The sequence below is a fragment of the Falco rusticolus genome, chromosome 3 (genome assembly GCF_015220075.1).
Source record: "Falco rusticolus isolate bFalRus1 chromosome 3, bFalRus1.pri, whole genome shotgun sequence".
Taxonomy (NCBI): Eukaryota; Metazoa; Chordata; class Aves; order Falconiformes; family Falconidae; genus Falco; species Falco rusticolus.
The window spans coordinates 116,093,188-116,112,825 of NC_051189.1; the positions used below are offsets into that span (position 1 = coordinate 116,093,188).

Here is a 19,638-nt window from a genome sequence, read left to right on the forward strand (position 1 = left end):
CTCATTTCCAGCAGCAACTGCTGCCTCGGAGGCCTGCCCACAGGTCAGTGGGAGGGATGGGCTGCAGGCACCAAGAGAGAACTTGTGATGGCCCATGGCACCAGCTCCCTCCAGCTCCAGGAGCATCTCACCTCCTCAAGGGCATGTCCCCAGCACCGCCGCAGTGTTTTAGGGTGTCTCCAAAGCTCCCCGGGCAGCACTGCCACAGAGAGACCTTCAAGCCATGCTTCACACAGAAAAAAAGACAAGACAGAGCCAAACACTGTTCTGAAGATGACATTTACTAGCCCAAGCGATGCCCAATGTGTCATTCCCCTTCAGCAGGGGCAGGGCCCCCACGCAGACCCCACCCACTGCTACAGCATAACCCAGTTGTGCCGCGGGTTTTCTTCCCAGAGAAGCTCCACATCAATGACACCACAGGTGACCAACAGCCACATCCCCTGCAAGTCAAGGCCGCGGCTCCTCTTTGCCTTTGTGGTAGTCGGGCGGCGTGTACTTCCCTTCCTTGATCATCTTGTCCCTCTGCTTGAGGATGGTTCTTAGCCGCGCAGCCTGGCAAAGCGCACATGAGAGGGTGGGGGCAGACACACCACAGGGTGCAGGCAGTCACAGAAGCACTTAGATGGTCTCTACTGCACCTCCCGGCAGCCCCTCAGAAACTGCGTGCACATGGAACCCACGCTAACCCTGCCCTCAGGCTTCCCACGCGTGTTTGAGACTCCTGCCCAAGACTTTTGGGCTTTCAGGCTGCTGCTTCACACTTTACTCCTAATGATAATGGGGCTCTCAGCCCACAGCTGACCAGGCAGTACGTTCTCCTGTAGCTGCTGCAGTTGCGGACCGCCCATAGCTGCTGCAGGAGGAGGGCCGTGCAGGCAGGGGGGAAGGGGCTGCAGAGGACACAGCCCTGCTGCTACCGCAACCCTCCCCCCCGCCTTGGGGAAGGGGCTGCCGCAGGACCAGCCCACCCACTCGCACCTGCATACAGCCCTGCTGCCAGCAAGGCGGTGTCACCTAACGGGCCACACCCCTGGCAGCACCCCCCACCCCCATCCCCCGCCCCAGCCTGGGCCGGAGCCCCCAGACCTTCTCAAGAGCTTGGCCTCCACCCCCAGCACCCCCTCCCCAGCCTGGCCCAGCGCCTCAGCTGTTCCCAGCCCTGGGGTCCCAGTGCCCTCCCCCCCCGAGCCCCGCAGCCCCCCAGCGCTCACCAGCTTGGTGCGGTGCATGCACTCCATGAAGTCCTCGTACTCGGGCTGGCACTCGCGGCGGGCGCGGGTCTGGCCCAGGCCGTGCCCGCACTCCACCCACTCCCGCTCGAAGGCGTGACAGGCCCCGGCCTTGCCGTAGGGCTGCGGCATGCTCTGCCGCAACAGCCACCGGTCTAAATCGATCCCCAGCTGCCGCTGCAGGTCCCAGAACGGCATGGCTCCGCACTTATTGCGACACCGACGCTGTCACAACCCCGACACCCTCAGGGCCAGCCGCCGCGCTTCACAGACCTGCCACCGCCGCCGTCCTTCACGGGCTTTTCACGACGCTGCCCGCCGTCAAGCGCAAAGGCAGGCGCGACACCTACGTCGCGCTTTACGGCTGGGCGGCTCCGGCGGGGCCAGAGAGACGAGAGGCAGGAGCGGCCTCCCCCGCTGCAGCGCCCCGGGCGGGCCGGAGGACAGGCCGCCCGCCGCGCCCCAGCGCCCCCTGCCGGCCGCCGCGGCAGCATCCCCAGAACTCCCAGTGCCCTCACAGTGCTCCCAGTGCCCTCCCAGTGCTCCCCAGAGCAATGCCTCCTCACTGCCTCCACCCCAGTGAGTGCCCCCCAGTATCACCCCGGTGTCCCACTGCTCCCAGTGCGCCCCACACCCGTACATCACAGTCCTCCCAGTGCCCTCCAGTTCCCCCAGTCCCAGCTTTCAGGGTCTCGCAGCATCCCTTTCTTTGGCTGCTCGGGGCTCCCGGTGCCCCCTGCCCCATGCCGCAGGGCTGTACCTGTGCGGGACCCCCACACGCAGCCCAGGGGCAGGGGGCTTCATTAGTGCTGCCAAGGGCTCATGGAGCAGGGGGCTGCCCCAGTAATACCCACAGCCTGGAACCCACCCCCCAATTTCCATACTTCACCCCTGCCCCCAAAATCCCAGGGGTCCCTCCGGCTGCCTGAGGAGTATCCAAAGTTCAGGTGAACGGCCCCAAACTTCCCTAACAAGCAAAGCCTCGTTACCCACTGTGGCAGCCACCCCAGTACTCCCAGTGCCTTCCCCGGGCTCCCCCAGTGCTCCCCAGAGCAACACCTCCCCACTGCCCCCACCCCAGCAAGTGCCCCCAGTATCACATGAGAGCATGTGATTTACATGTCCCACTGCTCCCAGTGCACCCCACACCCATACATCACAGTCCTCCCAGTGCCCTCCAGTTCCCCCAGTCCCAGCTTCCAGGGTCTTGTTAACCTTCCCTAATGAGCAAAGCCTCGTTACGCAGCTAATTGCTCACCGCACACTGATTCGCTGCCACCTCCAGCCTGCATCCCAATCCCTGAGCTGTGCCGGACCACCATTTATTACCATAACTCTTAAAAATAACCCCAAATAGACCCCCACACACACCCGCCCAGACCCCTTTGGGAGGCAGACGCCACCGCACCAGCAGCAGGAACAACATTTATGGTTTGTGCTCCAAAGTCCTCGTGGTGGGTCCCCTGGGAGAGCGGAGCGGGATGATGCCAGGCAGGACATGCTGCCACATCCCGGTCACCGCGGGGCTGGTACCCACCGCCGGCACCGCTGCTGCTCAGATGATGCTGGCCGGCGCCAAGGCCGGGGTGATGCACGGCGCCTCAGCCGTCTCCCAGCCGCAGGATAGTGGGGCGCAGAGGGTCTCGCGGTCGTCTTCTGCTGCTGGCGGCTTCCCCAGGAAGAGCTGGACGGCTTTCCTGCAAGCGGGAGACAGCTGAGGGGAGCACCTCCTTGTGCAGGGTGGGTGTGGGGAAAAGGGAGCACCGGGGGTCTCATGCCCCCAGAGCAACAGCTGGAGATGAGCCACCCGCAGCTTCCCCAGTGAAAAACTGGCTCAAGTCTGTCAGTATTTAAAATAATGTGAGTTTTGCCTTTGCGGCCAGGTTTTGACCTCTGAGGCTGGGATTACCCCCTGACTCTCCAGTTTCTGGGACTCAGGTTTGACCCTCTGCCTTGGGCAGGGACAGACAGCATCTCCCACGGGATTCTGCCCTCCCCCTCTCCCTGCTCACGCAGGACCACCTCTTACCAGGCCACGCGGGACATAGCGTAGGTGATCTGCGGCTGGGGACACCCCCCGAGCGGGGCCGAGCTTGCGATGGTGTAGGCACCCATATCCTTGAAAATCAGCCAGTCCCCAACCTGCAGCTCGGGCAGCTCCAGGCCGTCAGCAATGTGATCCTCCGCGTGTCCCGGGGGGCCCCGCAGGCTGCTGCTGTGCGAGGGGTGGTCTGGGCAGGGTCTCTGCAGGGGACACACCGAGCAGCTGCAGGGGATGAGGATGCAGCAGTGCCACAGTGACCTGCGTCCACCTCCATCTGCCCTGAAGATCCAACCGTGGGAGCCCACAGACTCCGGCTCTCCGGGTACATCCCCAAAGCCCCTGCTCCCCCCTGGCACGGAGCCTGGGGCCAGCCACGATGCAAAGGGGAGCAGGGTCAGCTGAGGTGATGCAACACAGTGTGAGGGACCTGCTGGGGTCTCCTCAAAGCAGCCCGGACCCTCACCTTGTGCAGCTGAGGGCTGGGGCAGGGGCTGTCAAACAGGAGGCAGCTGAAGGTGCCGTGGATGCCATCGCTGAGGTGGTACACCAGGCTCTTCTTGCTGACAGAGTCTTCCTCTGGAAGGGAGCAGGGAGAGGGCTCAGGGGGGCTCAGGCACACAGGTGGGTCCATCCCACCATCCCACCCACCGTCAGAGCCAGGCTGCTCTGTGGGAACCTCTTCCATGGCAGTGATGCTGGCAGCAAAGGTGAAGGCGGAGGTGACGTAGTATCGCCCGGGTCTTGCAACAATCTCCACCCCGCAGCCGTCTGGGAAATACAAGTCCAAGGCAGAGTTGATCATGGCAGCCATCTGGAGGGGAAGAAGATGTTCCCCCTCGGTTAGCTCAGCCCCCCCGCAGGGAGCCAGACCCAGGAATACCCTCCAGCCTCACTCTGCCTGCTGAGCGCACGTGTTGGGAGCCACATACCTCTTCGAACGGAGCTCTGGTGTCCTTGGTGCCAGGGAATCCCCCTCCGATGTCCAGGAGGCGCATTTGGTAGCCCAGCTCCGTGCCCACGTCAAAGGCCAGCTGCGCCGCAGCCACAGCCCGAGCAAAGGCCTGGGGCTCCAGCCCGCGGCTCCCCAGGTGAAAGCTGAGGGGACACCCCCTCTTTCAGCAGGGTTCACTGGTCCCCAGATGGCAGCGAGGGGACATGGCGCTGGGATTATCGCTCACTGCGGGCAGCTCTGTGATTCTCGGGCACCATCCCAAGCCAGACTGCTTGGCCAGCCCCGCAGAGCCCCCCAGCCCCCCTCCGAGGGCTAAATGCCCCAAACTGGTCCCAGCAAGGGTCAGCCTCCGCCAGTCTCTGCCTTCACCTTGCTCCCAGCCACAGCAGTGGTGGGTCTATGGCCCCCAGAGCTTCCCATAGCCTGGTCCAGCCGGGGCTGAGCACCCCTGTGGACAAAGGACCATGCGCCATACCTGATGCCAACAACCTCCACAGCCTGCTCCTTCGCTGTCTCTAGCAGGTGCCGGCAGGACTCGAGCGTGGTCCCAAACGCCATGCTCGGGTGGGCAGAAGGGCTGGAATCAGCAGCGATACCCAATAACATCCTGCAGAGCAAAGCCACACTGCGTTGAGGGGTCTTCAGGCCCTCTCTCACCCCACAGCCACCCCCCCAGCTCCTACTCCAGCCCCACGCTCCACCGATGCCGCCGGACACCCACCTGGCACGAGGGTGGCTCCTGGCCACCTTGCTCAGCTCCACCTCATTGTCGAAGGTCATCAGCTGCACGCCGTGGCTGGCCGCGTACTTGATGTGGGCAACCTGCTTGCAGGGGCTGCTGTAGAAGATCTTGTCAGCTGGGACGCCGATGTTTTGAACCCGTGCGATCTCCACCTGTGGGGATACGACATGCGTGTGGGCAGATCCTTGGGACCGGTGCTGCCCACGCCTGGGCACGGTCAGCCCGGGGCCTCGGCCAGCTTGCAGCATTGTGGAGGGCAAACTGCCAGCATTGCAGCCTGGGCTTTTCAAAGGAAAATCCACAAGAGCTCCAAGGGATCACAGTGGACTTTGTCCTGGCAGGGGCAGGCTGCGGCAAGATGTTTACAAGCAGCGTGAGACCAGGAGGAGAGAAAACCAGCAGGTTTAGTAGGTGTGGGTTTGGTCCATATGTCACCTGTGAGCTGCAGTGAGGCTGACGGCTGCAGCGCGGGTCTGAGCTGTCACAACTCTTTGCACTTTCTCCTCCTGGTAACACGTCCTATCTAATTACATGGGTTAACTTTGGTTCCTTCCTGGAAATCTGGCTATTGCAAATGACAAGCAGGAGGGACAAGGCTTAAAGCCACCAAGAATTGGATGGCTGTGGCAGTGGCACCCCAGGGACGTGCCCTGCCACCAGCCAAGCCTGCCAGCTGGGACACCAGTTCCAGAGACAGGAATGTTGGTCAAAGGGTGACCAGACAAGCGTGGATGGGGATTTCTGGGCTGAGTCAGGAGGGTTTTGACAGCAGAGGGAAACTCCTGCCCCTATAAATGTCATCTAATGAACGGTGAGCTCTGCCACTCTCCCACAAATGGCCAAGGGATGCTCACCCGAGCCGTCCTCCCACAGCCCTACCTTGTTGGTACAGGCAAAGCCTGCCCCCAGCTCAGCCAGCAGTCGAATCACTCCTTCACTGCTGTTGCACTTCACTGGGAAGTAGGGTTTCACACGGGGCAAGGCCTTCAGGAAACACAGGTGTTTCTTCACAATGTCCCCAAGGTCCGCCACAAAGAAGGCTTGCTGGTTGCTCTAGGAGAAAGCCGGAGTGAGCAGCAGTCGCCTCGCTACGACCGTCTCTGCCAAGCAGGTGCTGGCTGCTGGGGAGCAGCAGAGCCACCAGCCCTTACCGCCCGGCACAGCTCCACCAGGATGTTCTCCAGGAGGTCTCTGGTGGTGAAGCCTTCCTCCACCATCATGAAATTGGATTCGTTCAGGTACCCATTCATGGTCAGGGTGTGCTAACGCTAGTTTAATGCCTCCTCAGGTAGGGTATGACTTCTAAGTATGCAACACACTGTAGAAAGAAAGGGAATATTAGGGGTAGGGACCAGAAACTCCACCAGCGTACAGCACCCAGCCTGCACCCTGGGGTGCTCCCTGTCCCGACCATGGGAGCGCTGCCCTGGGTAAAGCCCTCTGCTGCTCTCCTCCAAACCAGTGCCTCAGCTGAGGGCCCTGCTCTGGGTTAAAGCATTTTCTCCAGGTGGAGGAGACACTTTTCTCAGCAGTTCAGAGCTTTCTTCTGGCACGCAGCAGCCCTGTCTTCAGCAGCAGTTCAGGCACCAACACAGTTAACAACAAAGCCAATTTCACTGCAAAGAGGATGGCCTATATATGCCAGAACGTGTCCCTTCACGCTCTGGCATGTAGCTAGATCTGCTGTACATCGCACAGGGTGAAGTTCCCTTGCGGTTTCCAAATAGCTGAAGTTTCACAGACCCACCTTCCCAGGCACACAAGCCCCAGGAAAAGGGAGGCATCCTTAAAGAGCTCAGCACAGGCCACTCACTGACACCGGCTGACCTGAGGATGGTCTGGATTCATGCTGTGGTTCATTTCACGTCTCTCCCATGGCACAGGGTGTGGACCAAGAGGACAAGTTAAGCTGAACAATGTTTCCTGGCTCGCACACTTAAAACCTTCAGCTTTAAATTTGCACACTTAGCTTTAACAGCCTCCTCCCCTGGATCCATCCCATCCCATAACCCAGGGAACCGATGACCTAGCTCAGGCTCTCAGGAAACATTTCCACTCCAGTAATCCAGGTCTAGCTCCAGGGCTCTTGCAGGAACATGGTCTCTCAGAGCTGAAGTGAGGAGACAGAGGTTTCATTTCTCAGAGCTGCACAGCACCTCCTCCTCTGCAGAGACCTACTTACGACATTTCGGGTGGGCACTAGGACAAAGACCACACTGATCCCGGAGTGGCAGGGTGTTGTAATCCATTGAGCAAGCACCACCAGCAAACTTCAGAGATGGGGAATGGGGAGAAAAATTGGGTTTTCAAGCTCTTAGAGCTTCATACTCAGGAAAGGAGAGCGACTCCTCTAGCCTTACCCTTCACTCCCCAGAGACATCACTAACCAGCACCCAGCCCGCCCTGGTTGGACACAGAAACAATAAGCAATTAAGTGGGTCATTCCTGTCAGCCCTAGGAAAACATGCCCCAGCCTCGGACACCCCCTCCTTACCGGGGTCCAGTGCCTCCCTCCCAGGTGACTAGGCGTGCTGCCAGGGGGGCTCCCCAAAGAACACCAAGCTCCTGCAGCACCCCAAGGTGTAGCTGTGGCTGGGGGTTCGAGGTCTCTGGGGAGAAGTGCAAGGGGTTAATGAGGGAGAGGGGTACTGATGGCAGGATGCCCTCCACCCGCTATTCCCAAAACTTGGCAATCGCAGGCATCCCTCATCAGCCCCCTCCTCACTGTGCCAGGCAAGCCAGCTTCCCCAGCAGCCCGCGCAGTCCCCCCAACCCCGTTACCTTAGAAAGCATTTAAGCAGATTATGCCCATGGGTCTGCCAAGAGAATGAACTGGCCCCAGCAGTGGCTGTTTGTCCTGCTCCGGTTCCCTGCCTGCCCTAAGCCCCTGGACCAGCTAACCCTGGGGGTGGGGGGTGGGCCCTGCACCCCTTGTATCCCAGTACCCCGCTCCCTGCTCTGCCTCACCATAGCCATGGCAACAAAACCCAGCCACCCCATTGGCTGAGCTGCCTCCGAGCATCCTTCATCACTTTTGGGAAATGCTCCCCCCCGCAGCAGACACCCTAGGTTCTCACTGAGTCCCCACCGTGCCAGCAGTTCATCCCCAGCCTGACGGTGCGGAGCATGGCGAGCCTACCTGCAGCCCAGCCCTGGTGCAAGGGCGCTCGTGGCTGTGCACGCATTGCGTGTACAGGAACCCTTGAGGGGAAGAGAGCCCAGAATACCTCTGAAACGCTGCTGCCAGGAAAACGAGGCCTCCTGCAGATTAAAGGCTGAGCAGCGCCTGTTTGGCTGGGACACCGGCCAAGGAAGGTAGACGGGAAGACGTCAGGGACTGATTCTGCCCTTGTTGTGCCACTGCTGGATTCGGTGGGTTCCCAGACAGCAGATCCAGCTCTGCCATACATGCAGATGCCCCCTCAGATCGATCAGTCCTGTCTTTGCCTGCATTTGTGCACTTGGAAACAGTTCCACCACTCCATCCCACAAATACCACCAGCTGAGCAGGGGATTTTTTCTTTCTTCTTGTTAATTTGCAGTTCCCTCTCTGGTGCCGCTGAGGAGACAGTGTTCTGTATGTGGAGGGGTGGGTGCCCTCACTGAGGAGTGAGAGGGAACGACTGCTCCTGGGCTCCTGTATTCAACACTGTCGTCTTGGCTTTGCCAGGGACTATCCCAGCACCCAGCGCCAAGGAAGCGCCCGTGAGATCCTGGCCTGTTTTCCCGGTGCTCCAGCCCAGCGCCCAGCCCTGCACCGTGCCAGGCAGGACGGCGGAGCCCTGCAGAGAGCAGCGGGCCGGGAGGAGGGCAGAGCGGTGCCGGCTCTCGGCTCGCTTTCCGGAGTGCAGCGGGGGGAACCGGGCCCACGCAGCAGCCGCCGGCCCACGCCGCGCCAGCACGGCGCGCTGTCACCCACGCCGTGCCGCGGAACCACGCCCACCCGCTGCAAAACCGCGCCCACCACATACGTAGCCACGCCCCCCGCTGCAAACCCGTTCCCACCACCTACGTGGCCACGCCCACACGCTGTGAAACTACGTCCACTACTTACGTAGCCCCGCCCACTCGCTGCGAAACCGCGCCCACTACCTTGTAGCCACGCCTATCCGCTGCGAAACCACGCCCGCTACACGCGAAATCCTGCCCACCCGCGGCGGAGCCCCGCCCACTCGCCCGCTGCCCCGGCGTCACCGCCCCCGTGACGGGCGCGCAGTCGGCGGCGGCCATGGCTCCGAGCGCGCAGGCGGGGGGCGGCCGCGGGCAGGCCCCGGGCCCGGGGCTGCGGCAGGGCATCCGCGCCGTCCTGCTGGGGCCGCCCGGCGCCGGCAAGGGCACGCAGGTGAGGGGACACGTGAGGGCCCTTTGCACGGGAGCGGTGCGGGTGTCCTGGGCTGCCCTCCTGGGACAGGTCGGCGGGCACGGGCCGGGCCTGCCCACCGCCGGGCCCGGCGTCTGAGCCCCCGCCTGGAGGGACGCGGGTGCCCGGCCTCTTCCTGCCGAGGTCCTGGGGCGTGCGGCCTGCCCTTGCTCCGGAGGGCACCGCGCCTGCCTTCCCCCGGGGGCTCGGCCACACGGGCCTCCCGCCCGCAGGGACCCGGAGTCCTTTGTCCCGGAGCCCCTCTCCAGGGGCCCGGTGCCTGCCCCCGCCTCCCGCAGCTACCTGCCCTCCGGGCTGTTGTGCCGGGCCCACCACGTGTCGGCCGGGCCCCGACCGTCCCGCCGCTGCGGGTGGCGGTAGACCCCCACGGGAGGGGGATCCAGCCCCCGGCTGGGCCTGAGCCCCCGGGGTCCTGCCCCCCACCCCCCCACGGGGAGCTTACCCCCTGTCTGTCCTCTCCGGCAGGCCCCGAAGCTGGCTGAGACCTACTGCGTCTGCCACCTGGCCACCGGGGACATGCTGCGGGCCATGGTGGCCTCCGGCTCCGACCTGGGCAAGCGGCTCAAAGAGACGATGGATGCGGGGAAGCTGGTGGGTAGTGGGGAGATGTGCCGGGAGGGGCGGTGAGCTGGCAGCACCTGGAACCGGAGCAGTCAAAAGCACCGTCTAATTAGAAGCCTCAGTGACAAAACCCAATTAGTGGCGGGAGGCAGATTGCAGGGTGAAGGCAGGGGTGGGGTAGGGATTTTCCCTCTCATTATCCTGCAGGAGAAGCATCCTATAAAAACATCCTTCCTCTTCAAAATTCTTCTTTGCTTACCAGAAGCCTGTGTCCCTGGGTTGGTTCTTTCTTTCTTTTTTTTCTTTTTCACGTTGCTTTTCTGCTCATGGGATGTGGCTTGGCTGGCTGCTGTGGCTCTGCAATGCTGTTTGAGGTGCAGGTTTATTCGCGGAGTGACAGGGTCTCACAGCCATGCTTTGCAGCTCCTGGCTTCCTTCACATGATGCCTGGACTCCTGTGGGGTGGAAGACTTTGTTCAGAGGGTTCATCTGCATCCCAGCTCTTGCATAAATGCTATTTGCCTGTAACTGTAAGGTAAAAATAGACCTGGGGTGGGGTGGGTGCTGTGTAGTGCTGTGAGAGAGAGACACTTTGGATCCCCAAGAGACAAGAGTTAAGATCTTTGACACATTCATTTTCTGAATGTCCAACTGTCTTGCTAAAATAACTGAAATATCTTAGGGAAACTTGAGGGACAGCAAATTGCAGCAACTCACCCCAAGGCGAAGTGGGGTGGGTCTTGAGCATCGCTTCTGGTTGGCGTGGGCTCATAAGACCCCACGGAGAATCTGCGGGCCACAGGTGGGAAGAGCGACGTGGCTTATCTCCAGCTTTTGCTCAAAGCTTGCATTGCAACACCGAGCCTGCAGTGTCCCAGCTGGTTATGAAAGATAGGGGACGTTATCTGGCACGGCTGGTGGTATCTGCCACGTGTGTGTGTGGCAGCCGGCACTGGGCTGCTCGGTGGGTGTATCTTTGCAGCGTGGTCTGGCTCTGTGATAACTCAGCTGGGAGCACAGCAGCCTTCGGGTTGGGTTTTTACGCTTGATGATGAAGCAGGACCCCTTTCTCCAAGCAGGGTAATCAGGAAAGTGCAGAAGTGACTTGTTGCTTCACGCAGACTGCTCCCCACCCTTACGCTTCCTGCTCCAGGGCTCTTGTTTGTGTGCTGTGATGGTGTGGTCCCCAGTCCTGCTGGGTCCCAGCTGCGTGTGCTGGAGAAAAAAGAGCTGCTGAGGAGAGCTACTCTCAAATAAACAGCTACTGTTGGGGCTGCAGCATCTGTTAGTACTATCCAAATGCTGCAGTGAAGACAAGGCATTAATCCCAGCAGTATGCTGGGATCGTGATATGGGGAAAAACTATCCAGCGAGGCCAGAGCGTGTCAGGAAGTATTGGGCATTTACCTTCGTACAAGGTTTACAAGAGTCAATGAGCAACTCACCTGCTTTGCCCTTCCTGCCCAGGCCTGCCTACTGAGGGGGATGTGTGGGTGAAGGTACAAAGTAACAGGAAATAAAGGTTATGGTGATATTTTGTATTGTGAATTGGTTTTAAAAAAAAATAATCAAAACAGTTCTTCAAGCTGACTGTCTCCCTTGAAATACAGCAACCTTTGTAACAGTGAGGTTACAGCACTGGTCCAAGTCCCTGCACAGGCTGGAGTGTCCCTGGTGTGAAATATGTGTTGACAACCATGGCAGGGAGCACTTCTCTGACATGGACAGGTCTGAACATGCAGCTTTTGCCCTGTTAACAGCAGTGCCCTGCGTTGTGGCTGCCGCTTCTGGGACCAGAAACGGCTCTAAAAGGGGCCTGATGCAGCCTGGACACTGGCGTGAGTACAGCAGCTCTAGAGGCAGCTGCGTGTAAAACTGGGGTGTCCCTCTTCACCATGTGTCTGTCTCTCCTCTCCGCAGGTGAGTGATGAGATGGTGGTGGAGCTGATTGAGAACAACCTTGACTCCCCTCCCTGCAAGAACGGCTTCCTCCTGGACGGCTTCCCACGCACGGTGAAGCAGGCTGAAATGGTACGTGAGCTCCTGTTTGGGGACTGCTCTGGCATCTCCTTCCCTGGAGACGGGAGTCCCTTGGCCATGCTTCTGCCCCTCTGAGCTGGGTGTGTTCTGCTGCAGCTGGATGAGCTCCTGGAGAAGAGGAGAGAAAAGCTGGACTCCGTCATTGAGTTCAGCATCCCTGACTCCTTGCTGATCCGGAGAATCACTGGACGGTAATCCTTCTCTCCCAAACACCCAGTGCATGGGGCAGGTTTTCGTAGTCTGTGGGAGAGTGTCCTAATTTTGGATCCCAGGTTCACTCTGGCAGTGCTTAGGGCTAGCTGCAGTACTGCTCCGTGTTAGATTTCTGCTCTGTTTGAGCCTTCCTGCCCTGATCGCTCACCTGCTCTCCCGTGCCTGGGCTTGAACAGCCCCTTCGTTGCCTTATAAATAGGGGCTGCCGAGATGATTCGGTGTCCTTGGTGACCCAGCTCAGCCTTTAAGCCTGGTGTCTGACAGCTAATGTCTTCATGCTCTTGCTTCTCCGGAGCCATTACTACTCCCTTACGCAGGACACCGTGCATAGGTGTTCAGGCACTGCCGAACACTCTGTCCAGGGTCAGTTGTGGCTGTGCAGGCACACAGATGTCTCCCAGTGTTTGCTGCTGCACTGTCACCCTCACCTCCAGGAGCTAACCGCTTTCCCCAGAAAAGCCTAAAGTAAAAATCTCTTTTCCATCTTCTAGCACAGCTGCTTTTTTCAAATGCCTGAAGTGGCCCTTGATACAGAAATAACTAAAGAGATTTTTCTTAGCAGAGAGAGGCTAATTGGGTTGTTATTGCAGATGTTTCTGTGCTGATGAGTGGCAGGTTCAGGAGACCTTGTCTTCACACTGGGCTACTCTGCTGACACTTGCTTTCTCTCTTAGGCTGATTCACCCAGCGAGTGGCCGCTCTTATCACGAGGAGTTCAGACCCCCGAAAGAGCACATGAAGGACGATGTATGTGAGCTCCCAAGGCCACAACTTATGTTGCTTTGGGTTTAGCTGATGCTTTGCAGCATCCCTGGAAAAAACTAAGTTCTTTCCTTCTGTCCTGGTTTTCTGGGGAGTGTGGGGAACTGCCTGGGCAGCCTGAGCCGACAACACCGTGGGGAGTCTGGCGGGATGAGTGAAGGGCATGGCTATTCTGCAGGGCCAGCCTGGGCTCTGTCAGCCTCAGAACTTGTTGGACTGTGTCCATAGCTGAAATTGTGGTGGGTTCTGACTGGTTTCTCTCCTGGGAAGCCAACTGTAGCTGGTGTCTGCCTTCGAGGCTCCTTCTAGCAAGCAGAGTGGTGTATGGGGGCAGGACCATGGTGCTGTATCCCCTCTTCAGTGACTGCTCTGGGACTTGTTTCAGCTGCTCTGGGTTCACCCCACGCTCCCCTGCAGACCTGGGGACCACCCTGCAGCTCTGCATTGTAGCCTGTCTTGGAGGAGGGGAGCAGGGGTTGTCATAGCTGTGGAGAGAAGGGGGGAGTGTGCCAGGCTGCAGCTAGCTGGAGGTTGTCCCCTTGCTTCTCCCAGGTCACTGGAGAGCCCCTGATCCGTCGTTCGGACGATAATGAAACAGCCTTGAAAACCCGCCTGAAGGCCTATCACACGCAGACCTCTCCCCTGGTCTCCTACTACAGCAAGCGAGGGATCCATACGGCGGTGGATGCCTCCCAGTCTCCCGACGTGGTGTTTGCTAGCATCCTGGCAGCCTTCTCGAGAGCAACATGTAAAGACCTGGTTATGTTCATTTAGGGCTCTGTCCCAGGACGGAGCTCTCCCTTTCCTCTCTGTCTCTCCATCTCTGTCTCTCTGGGGCCAGGGAAGGTGAAGAGCTAAGCAGAGTAGAAGAGGAGGGGGGACAAGGCAATGCAGCCCAAGGCAGGGCTGTGCTAATTCTCAATTAAACAAGCTGTTAACGGTCTCCATCTCGGTATATGTGAACATCAGTCTGTCTGCGCATGCCAGAGATTTGTCCCCTAGAGGTCGCAGCGAGCCCAAGCACACGCTGCCAGAAATGGGGGTTTGCACCCCTTTGGGATCCAAAGGCGCTTGTTTCATTCTAGAGCTGTAGCTCCCTGGAAGGAACTGTACTTTCAGCTCCTCCTGGCTGCTCCGCAGGGGAGTGGCAGAAGGTTGGAGATCTGGACTGAGCTGTTGGGGGAAGGACCTTCACAGGGTGCTGGATAGGTGATGCTCTGTCCGCTGCAGGAAACAAAACACGGGTTTGCTTGTGGGAAGCATGTGAAAGGTTCTGTCTGTGTGTGTCAGCCCAGGGAGAGCCATGGGAGGGACAGTCTGGCTGTGTGCATGAGTGCAGCCTGCTGCTGCTCGGGGCTGGGTGAGAACTTGTTCTTGTCGTACGTGTTTTACTCTCTGTGGGACGGCAGGTTACCTGAGAGCACAGCCTGTCTTTTGTTCTGATGGGGCTTGTGGGGCACGGAGAGGGTGGGTGAGAGCTGGGAGGTTTCAGCCTCTTCTCATTTGTGAACCCCAACGCAGCAAATATTAGTGAGATGCTTTTTGCCTTTTTTTTTTTTTAAATAACATGAAGTCTCTGGTCTGACAGTCGCTGTATGTGGCAAGTTGGGATCTCCTGAGGACAAGAAAAAGACTTGGGTTTTATCTCTTCACTCTTGCCTTGGCTTTGGCCAGGAAGATGAAGATGTGTTGAGCTTCTCCTGATCCTGAGGTCTAAATAAAGCCTTATTGCAAAACAAATGATTTTTCAAGGCTCAAGAGACAGCGTTATTAACTGCTGGCTTCGTGTGCCCTTGAGCCAACGACCTTCATTATGAGACCATGGAAATGTACTTGTTTCTTGAGCAAATCAAACAGCTTTGTCAGGCTGTCCATTTGAGGGCACCATGCGCAGTGTGGTTAGTACCCTGGCTTTTGGGGGGCATTATGATGCTATATGGTGACCCTGCGAGGCTGGTGATAACCTTTGCCCATGCAGAATTCTAGCCCTTCCTAGAGGACCTCGCTGTAAATGCAGATTGGCCCAGATGAAACTTTGTCCTTTGGCCTTCTGTGGATGTTTACTGATTTAGTGTTACTGAGTACCCTTCTCTTTGGAGGAGGCGGCCTGTCTCCCTCCTGTGCACTGAGCTGCTGTGGCCTGTGTGCCTAGAGCAGATGCCTAATCCTCAGGAATCCCTTGCTCTTTTTTTTTTTTTTCTTGATAATTTCTCTTTTGTCTGAAAATACCTCTCTGTCCTCATATATCCTTTCTAGGAAAACAACCTCTTCCCTTCCAGCAAACTGGAAATAACACCAGGAACTGAAAGCAGTTGACTTGTTGCTCTTGAAAGCACGTGATTGTGGGGAGAGAGGGTTTGAAAGTAAACGGTGCTGGTTTCGTCAGCAGCCTGCAGTCCCCTGAGATCCCCAGATGGCCGTTGCCTTGTCGATTGTTTCTGTTCCCAGTGCGTGTCGGTGTGCTGGGAGGTCAGGGTAGCATTTGGCATAGGACTGCTGTGCTGCAGGGTGGTGGAAAGTGTGTTTTAAAGCTGCCCTAGCATCTCGGTGACTGTAAAGAAATTCTGACTGGGAGCAGCTTTTATCTGGGCATCTTGAGAGAGCTGCAGCTCCCTACACGCTGCTATAATGGCAGGAAAGGGTTCCCGGCCAGCTGGTGTTCTTGGATTTGGTCATGGTTTTACTCCACAGCAAGAACAATGTGTTCTTCCACTTTTCGTTCCTTTTCCCCCTTGTGCTCACTTTGCATCCAGCTCACGAGCCTTGTTCTGCCATAAACCATGATTAATTTTGGTTTTTTCCCTAAATCTATTTTTTTTCTCTTTGTTCCCATTTATTCCAGCTGAGTGACTCCGTGAACCAGATGCGACACCACCAAACGCTGCACACTCTGCTACATCACCCATTGCAGCCCTCCCCTGGGTGGAGGGGGAGGCAGGGAGGGCAGCTGGTGCGGGGTTATGATTGATGGGAGGGGGAAAAGGAGGTGGTAGACAAGGGATTTGGGGGCTAATTTGGTTGGGTTTTGTTTGGAGTTTTTATTCAGCGGAATCATTGTGAAGAGGAGATGGCCTTATCCTGAGAAATCACTGTTTGGGGAGGCAAAACAATTTTTGTACAGGGTAAAACATCTCCGCCAGTGATCAGATGTAGGTACTTGAGCTGTTAGGAGTGTAGGGCTAGATGCTGTGCCAGGTTTCTCCAGGACTTTCAGGGCTTGTCTCATGGGCTGTTAGTACTCTAAGGCCACTGCAAGGTTTGCTGTGATTTTTTTGAAAGTTGCTTCCTGTCAGCGAGGACCAAACTGAACAAATGACTCGTCATTTCTGAAAGGAAAAAAAAAAAATGCCATGGCCTTTTCCTGGAAGTTTTGGTTTTCTTGTTCTGCTGCAGTCCTAAACCCTGGCATAAAGACTTCTCAAGGTTTCTCTCCTGCTGCACAGAGGGGCTGCGGCTCTAGTCCAAGCCTGCCTTACTTGGCAATGGGGTGGCTTCTCTGTGGTCTTGACCAAGCTGGAATTCACACAATGCTGAAGAAATGCAAAAGAGACGTTCTTAATTGACTGCAAAAAATAACACTTAATTGGTTTTTTGCATTTCTTTTTAGATCAAATGGTGCCTTGTCTAACCTCTGAATCAATAATAAAATAACCCCTTTACATTTTTTATCTGTTGCTGTGTCCTCTTTGACCTGCAGACAGTGTGGAAGATGAGGAGGCAGATGACAGCATAGCCAACTAACAATTGAGCTGGGTGGATTCTTGGGCCTGATCCTGTCTCAAGGATATTGTTCTGTGTGCTTGAAAATGTGGCTTGTAATTCCTTTTATCTCTCTTCCTTGCTGAATGTGTTCCAATGCTTTGTAGCGCTATAGCAATAGTGTCTTTTGCTGGTCTTCTCTCTCCTGTTTCTTTGTGTGATGCTGAAAGCACTGAGCCCCTGTGTATCCTGACCCTTTCTAGCCAGAGCTCCTTTCAGGTATTTTCAGCTGATGTAATTCCTAGCCTTTTTCCTCCCTTCACATCGCCAGCGTGTGGAGGAGCTGATGTTATTTCCTTCTCTCCTCCTGCAGCAACTGGAAGCCACGTATTGTGTCTTCTGTTTCTGCACATTTTTCTGCCTTTCGAACCTTGTTGCATTCCTCCCTTCCTCTCCACTGGTCTCTCTAAATACACAGGGCAAAATCTGCTCTAACGCAGGGAAGAGCAGCATTTCCTGGCCTCCCTGTATCCTGCCTCCACAGGGACTCTGGTGCTCCGAGGTATCTCAGAGGAAGGCTGTTTGTGGCGTGCTCATGGAGAGTCATTGTTTCTCCACAGTGCCTTTGGTACCACCCTTGTAGCCCTGCTCATGTTTGGGGCTTTGGTTTAGGCACCGTGGACCAGCATCAGAAAGGGTCAGGCTGCATACACCCATTTCCTCCAGCAATTACTGGTTTCTTCAGCATAATTGGGCTCTCTTGCTCCTCCACCATTCAGTCTCTGTGTGCTCTGGTGTTCTCATTACCTCTGTGTACCTCCGGATTAGCATTCTCTCTCTTTTGAAGGCAAGCTTGTGCCACTCTGGCACTTGTGATGTTCTTCCCTTGTTTCTTTTGATGATGGATGTTAAGCTATGCTTTTCCTTGTTGTTTGAGATTTTTGTCCTCTACTACTTGCCTGCTGTTGTTTTAAAAACCTGTTCTGCCTGCTTCTCCTGGCTTTCTAGTACGTGGGATGGAGAAGTCTTGGCTCCTCTGGGCTGGGCTTCTTCTGTTTGATCCTTAGCTAAGTGCAGAGTGTGAAATGAATTGTTGGGGTGCTGTGGGAAAGGCTGCTGTGGGGAGGCTGTTTAGCTTGAGCCTATGTCTTCTGTCATTGGATCTGTTCTGTGACCTGTCTGTGTCATGTTGACCTTGAATGTTTTCCACAGCATGCAATGCTCTGCAGGTGCTGTAAATTCCTTCTGTTCAACCATTTCATTCCAGCAAGCTGCTTATCAGGCACTCTTTTGAAAACTGTGTTCATATTTCATACACACAATTATTCAGCAACTATAAAAGGGGAAAATTCCTATTTATAGCACAAGGACCAGCATCAAATAGGACACTGAATTCTCACTGATAGAGGAAGTGACCTGTTCTCTAATGCAGCAATATTTCTGCTGAAAAGAAACAGCATCTTGGATGGGGGGGAGGGTTGAAAAGCCCTGGACCATCTCTTTCCATTAAAAATGTGCTGCAGTCCTAAAAATACAGTATCTGCCCTTCTCCCTTGCCGATGAAGCCATCTGCAACAGAGATTGCAGAAAAACCTTTCACTGTGGATTTGTGGTTAGTAGTAATGAGTCCACCGACTCCTGGTGGTCTGGTTTGGAGCCTGGTCTTAAGTTTCCAATCAATATCTGATCTCTGACCTTGACCTGGGAGCGAGGAGAACACTGCAAAGACTGCCTGCTGCGGGCAGGGAGCACAAATCCCTTGTCTGTAGACTTTGTACACACTCATGTGTGCAGCCCTGAAACAGAACGAGCACGTGGGGCTGAGGAACAAAGAACTGGCTGAGAGCGATGAATGGAGGGGGTGGAAAGGTGGGAAGAGCGCTGGGGGGTAACTGCTGTGAGGTAAGTGAGTGCCTGTTTTGTCTGAGCCTGCTTCCCATGACTGCCTCTGCTCTCCCTTCCAGGTACGTTGAGCCACGGCTTCTCCCAAGGCCATCACCGACCTTTGCCTGCTGCTGTTCCCTGTTGTCACCCTGTCCTTCTCAGGGTGTCCGAGCTCTTTAGGAAGAGCTGCAGTGGGTGATACCAAGCGAGACCCTGGGAGGTGGAGGAACAGCGGATGGGATTCCCTCTCCTGTCGCTGTGGCAACCGTTGGGAAGGGAAGCAGCAGTGGGGTGTGATGGGCGGCTGCATGCCTGTGGAGGGGTGTGATGGGGAGGCTGCGGAGGCAGGGCTGCGCTGACATCACCCGGGGAGGTGGCGCAGAGGGAAGGGGAGTGGGGAAGAGAGAGCCAGGGAGACTGCGGAGGGGAGAGCGCTGCATCAGGAGTGGGCTCCGGGGAGAGGTAAGAGATGCTCCGGGGGGCAGCGGGTCAGGGTGGGCTCCACGAGCGGCTGTGAGGTCAAAGCCTGCCTCGGCATCTTTCTGGCTTAACGTGCTGGCGTGGGGTGGCTCTTGGGCAGAAGCAACATTATACAATGCCTTAACAGCCTGCCACAGGAGGGCTTGGTCCTCGGGCAGTAATACCAGGTCAGTGCCTGGGTGGCTGGTGCAGAAACTGTAAATGTTGTCCCTGTGTGTGTCACTGACACTGCTGGGAAGAGCCAGGAGTACCTGCACCTCCAGGATGGGCTAAAGGGACTGGGGAGCAGCCCTGGTTCCTCTCTGGAGAAGGGGATCGGAGTTCTCTCTTGGGATTAGAGCACGAATCGTTGATGAAATGAATCAGAAGTTTGGAGACCCAGTCCCCTGAGCTGCATCTAACTAACAGGAGGCTGTAAGCAGAGCTGGTGCACCGGGACCAAGCCCAGAAGCATGAATTTAGGATGGGAATCCTCAGCTGCACATCTCTAGCAGCCTCAACACTTACCCTGCCTGTCCAGGAAGCAATAGTTCTCAGGAAGGCAGCCAGGTACACAATTATTGCTGGGAGCTATCTGGATGTGGATCCTGGGGATCTGCAGACCTGGAAGGCAAAATAACAAAGTCCTTGAAACTGCTCTGGATGTCG

The 19,638-nt window shown here is 56.8% G+C and overlaps 4 protein-coding genes across 18 annotated transcripts in view; 2 read left to right on the plus strand and 2 right to left on the minus strand.

The window, feature by feature from the left end:
- Positions 1-260: 260 nt before the first annotated feature.
- NDUFS5 (NADH:ubiquinone oxidoreductase subunit S5) lies at positions 261-1,550 on the minus strand. The gene is made up of 2 exons (XM_037381850.1): positions 1,215-1,550; positions 261-555 (listed from the first exon to the last, which is right to left on the minus strand). The coding sequence occupies exons 1-2, from the start codon at positions 1,428-1,430 to the stop codon at positions 451-453; spliced, it is 321 nt and encodes a 106-aa protein (XP_037237747.1). The 5' UTR covers positions 1,431-1,550; the 3' UTR covers positions 261-450.
- Positions 1,551-2,643: 1,093 nt separating this feature from the next.
- Positions 2,644-19,589, minus strand: AZIN2 (antizyme inhibitor 2). 13 transcript variants are annotated; one of them, XM_037378655.1, is made up of 11 exons: positions 19,498-19,589; positions 10,172-10,367; positions 7,465-7,579; positions 6,122-6,288; positions 5,850-6,023; positions 4,950-5,122; positions 4,704-4,835; positions 4,206-4,371; positions 3,740-4,087; positions 3,262-3,476; positions 2,644-2,929 (listed from the first exon to the last, which is right to left on the minus strand). In XM_037378655.1, the coding sequence occupies exons 4-11, from the start codon at positions 6,218-6,220 to the stop codon at positions 2,788-2,790; spliced, it is 1,449 nt and encodes a 482-aa protein (XP_037234552.1). In that variant the 5' UTR covers positions 6,221-6,288; positions 7,465-7,579; positions 10,172-10,367; positions 19,498-19,589; the 3' UTR covers positions 2,644-2,787. The 13 variants fall into 13 exon arrangements, 12 of the variants coding, with proteins under 12 accessions (XP_037234552.1, XP_037234549.1, XP_037234548.1 ...); XM_037378652.1 differs by lacking the exon at positions 19,498-19,589 and adding an exon at positions 10,630-11,750; XM_037378651.1 differs by lacking the exon at positions 19,498-19,589 and adding an exon at positions 10,630-11,750 and having other exon boundaries at positions 10,172-10,440.
- Positions 9,181-16,593, plus strand: AK2 (adenylate kinase 2). 2 transcript variants are annotated; one of them, XM_037378663.1, is made up of 7 exons: positions 9,182-9,312; positions 9,817-9,942; positions 11,833-11,943; positions 12,049-12,143; positions 12,840-12,912; positions 13,480-13,675; positions 15,770-16,593. In XM_037378663.1, the coding sequence occupies exons 1-7, from the start codon at positions 9,199-9,201 to the stop codon at positions 15,775-15,777; spliced, it is 723 nt and encodes a 240-aa protein (XP_037234560.1). In that variant the 5' UTR covers positions 9,182-9,198; the 3' UTR covers positions 15,778-16,593. The 2 variants fall into 2 exon arrangements, with proteins under 2 accessions (XP_037234559.1, XP_037234560.1); XM_037378662.1 differs by lacking the exon at positions 15,770-16,593 and having other exon boundaries at positions 9,181-9,312; positions 13,480-13,874.
- The window catches only part of RNF19B (ring finger protein 19B), a 28,324-nt gene continuing 25,373 nt past the window's right edge, over positions 16,688-19,638 (plus strand). Inside the window, exon 1 of one of the 2 annotated variants that reach the window (XM_037378647.1) lies at positions 16,688-19,539. In XM_037378647.1, the coding sequence (XP_037234544.1) occupies positions 19,454-19,539 (86 nt within the window). In that variant the 5' untranslated portion in view covers positions 16,688-19,453. The remainder of the gene's footprint in view (positions 19,540-19,638) is intronic. The other variant, XM_037378648.1, reaches the window with a different exon arrangement.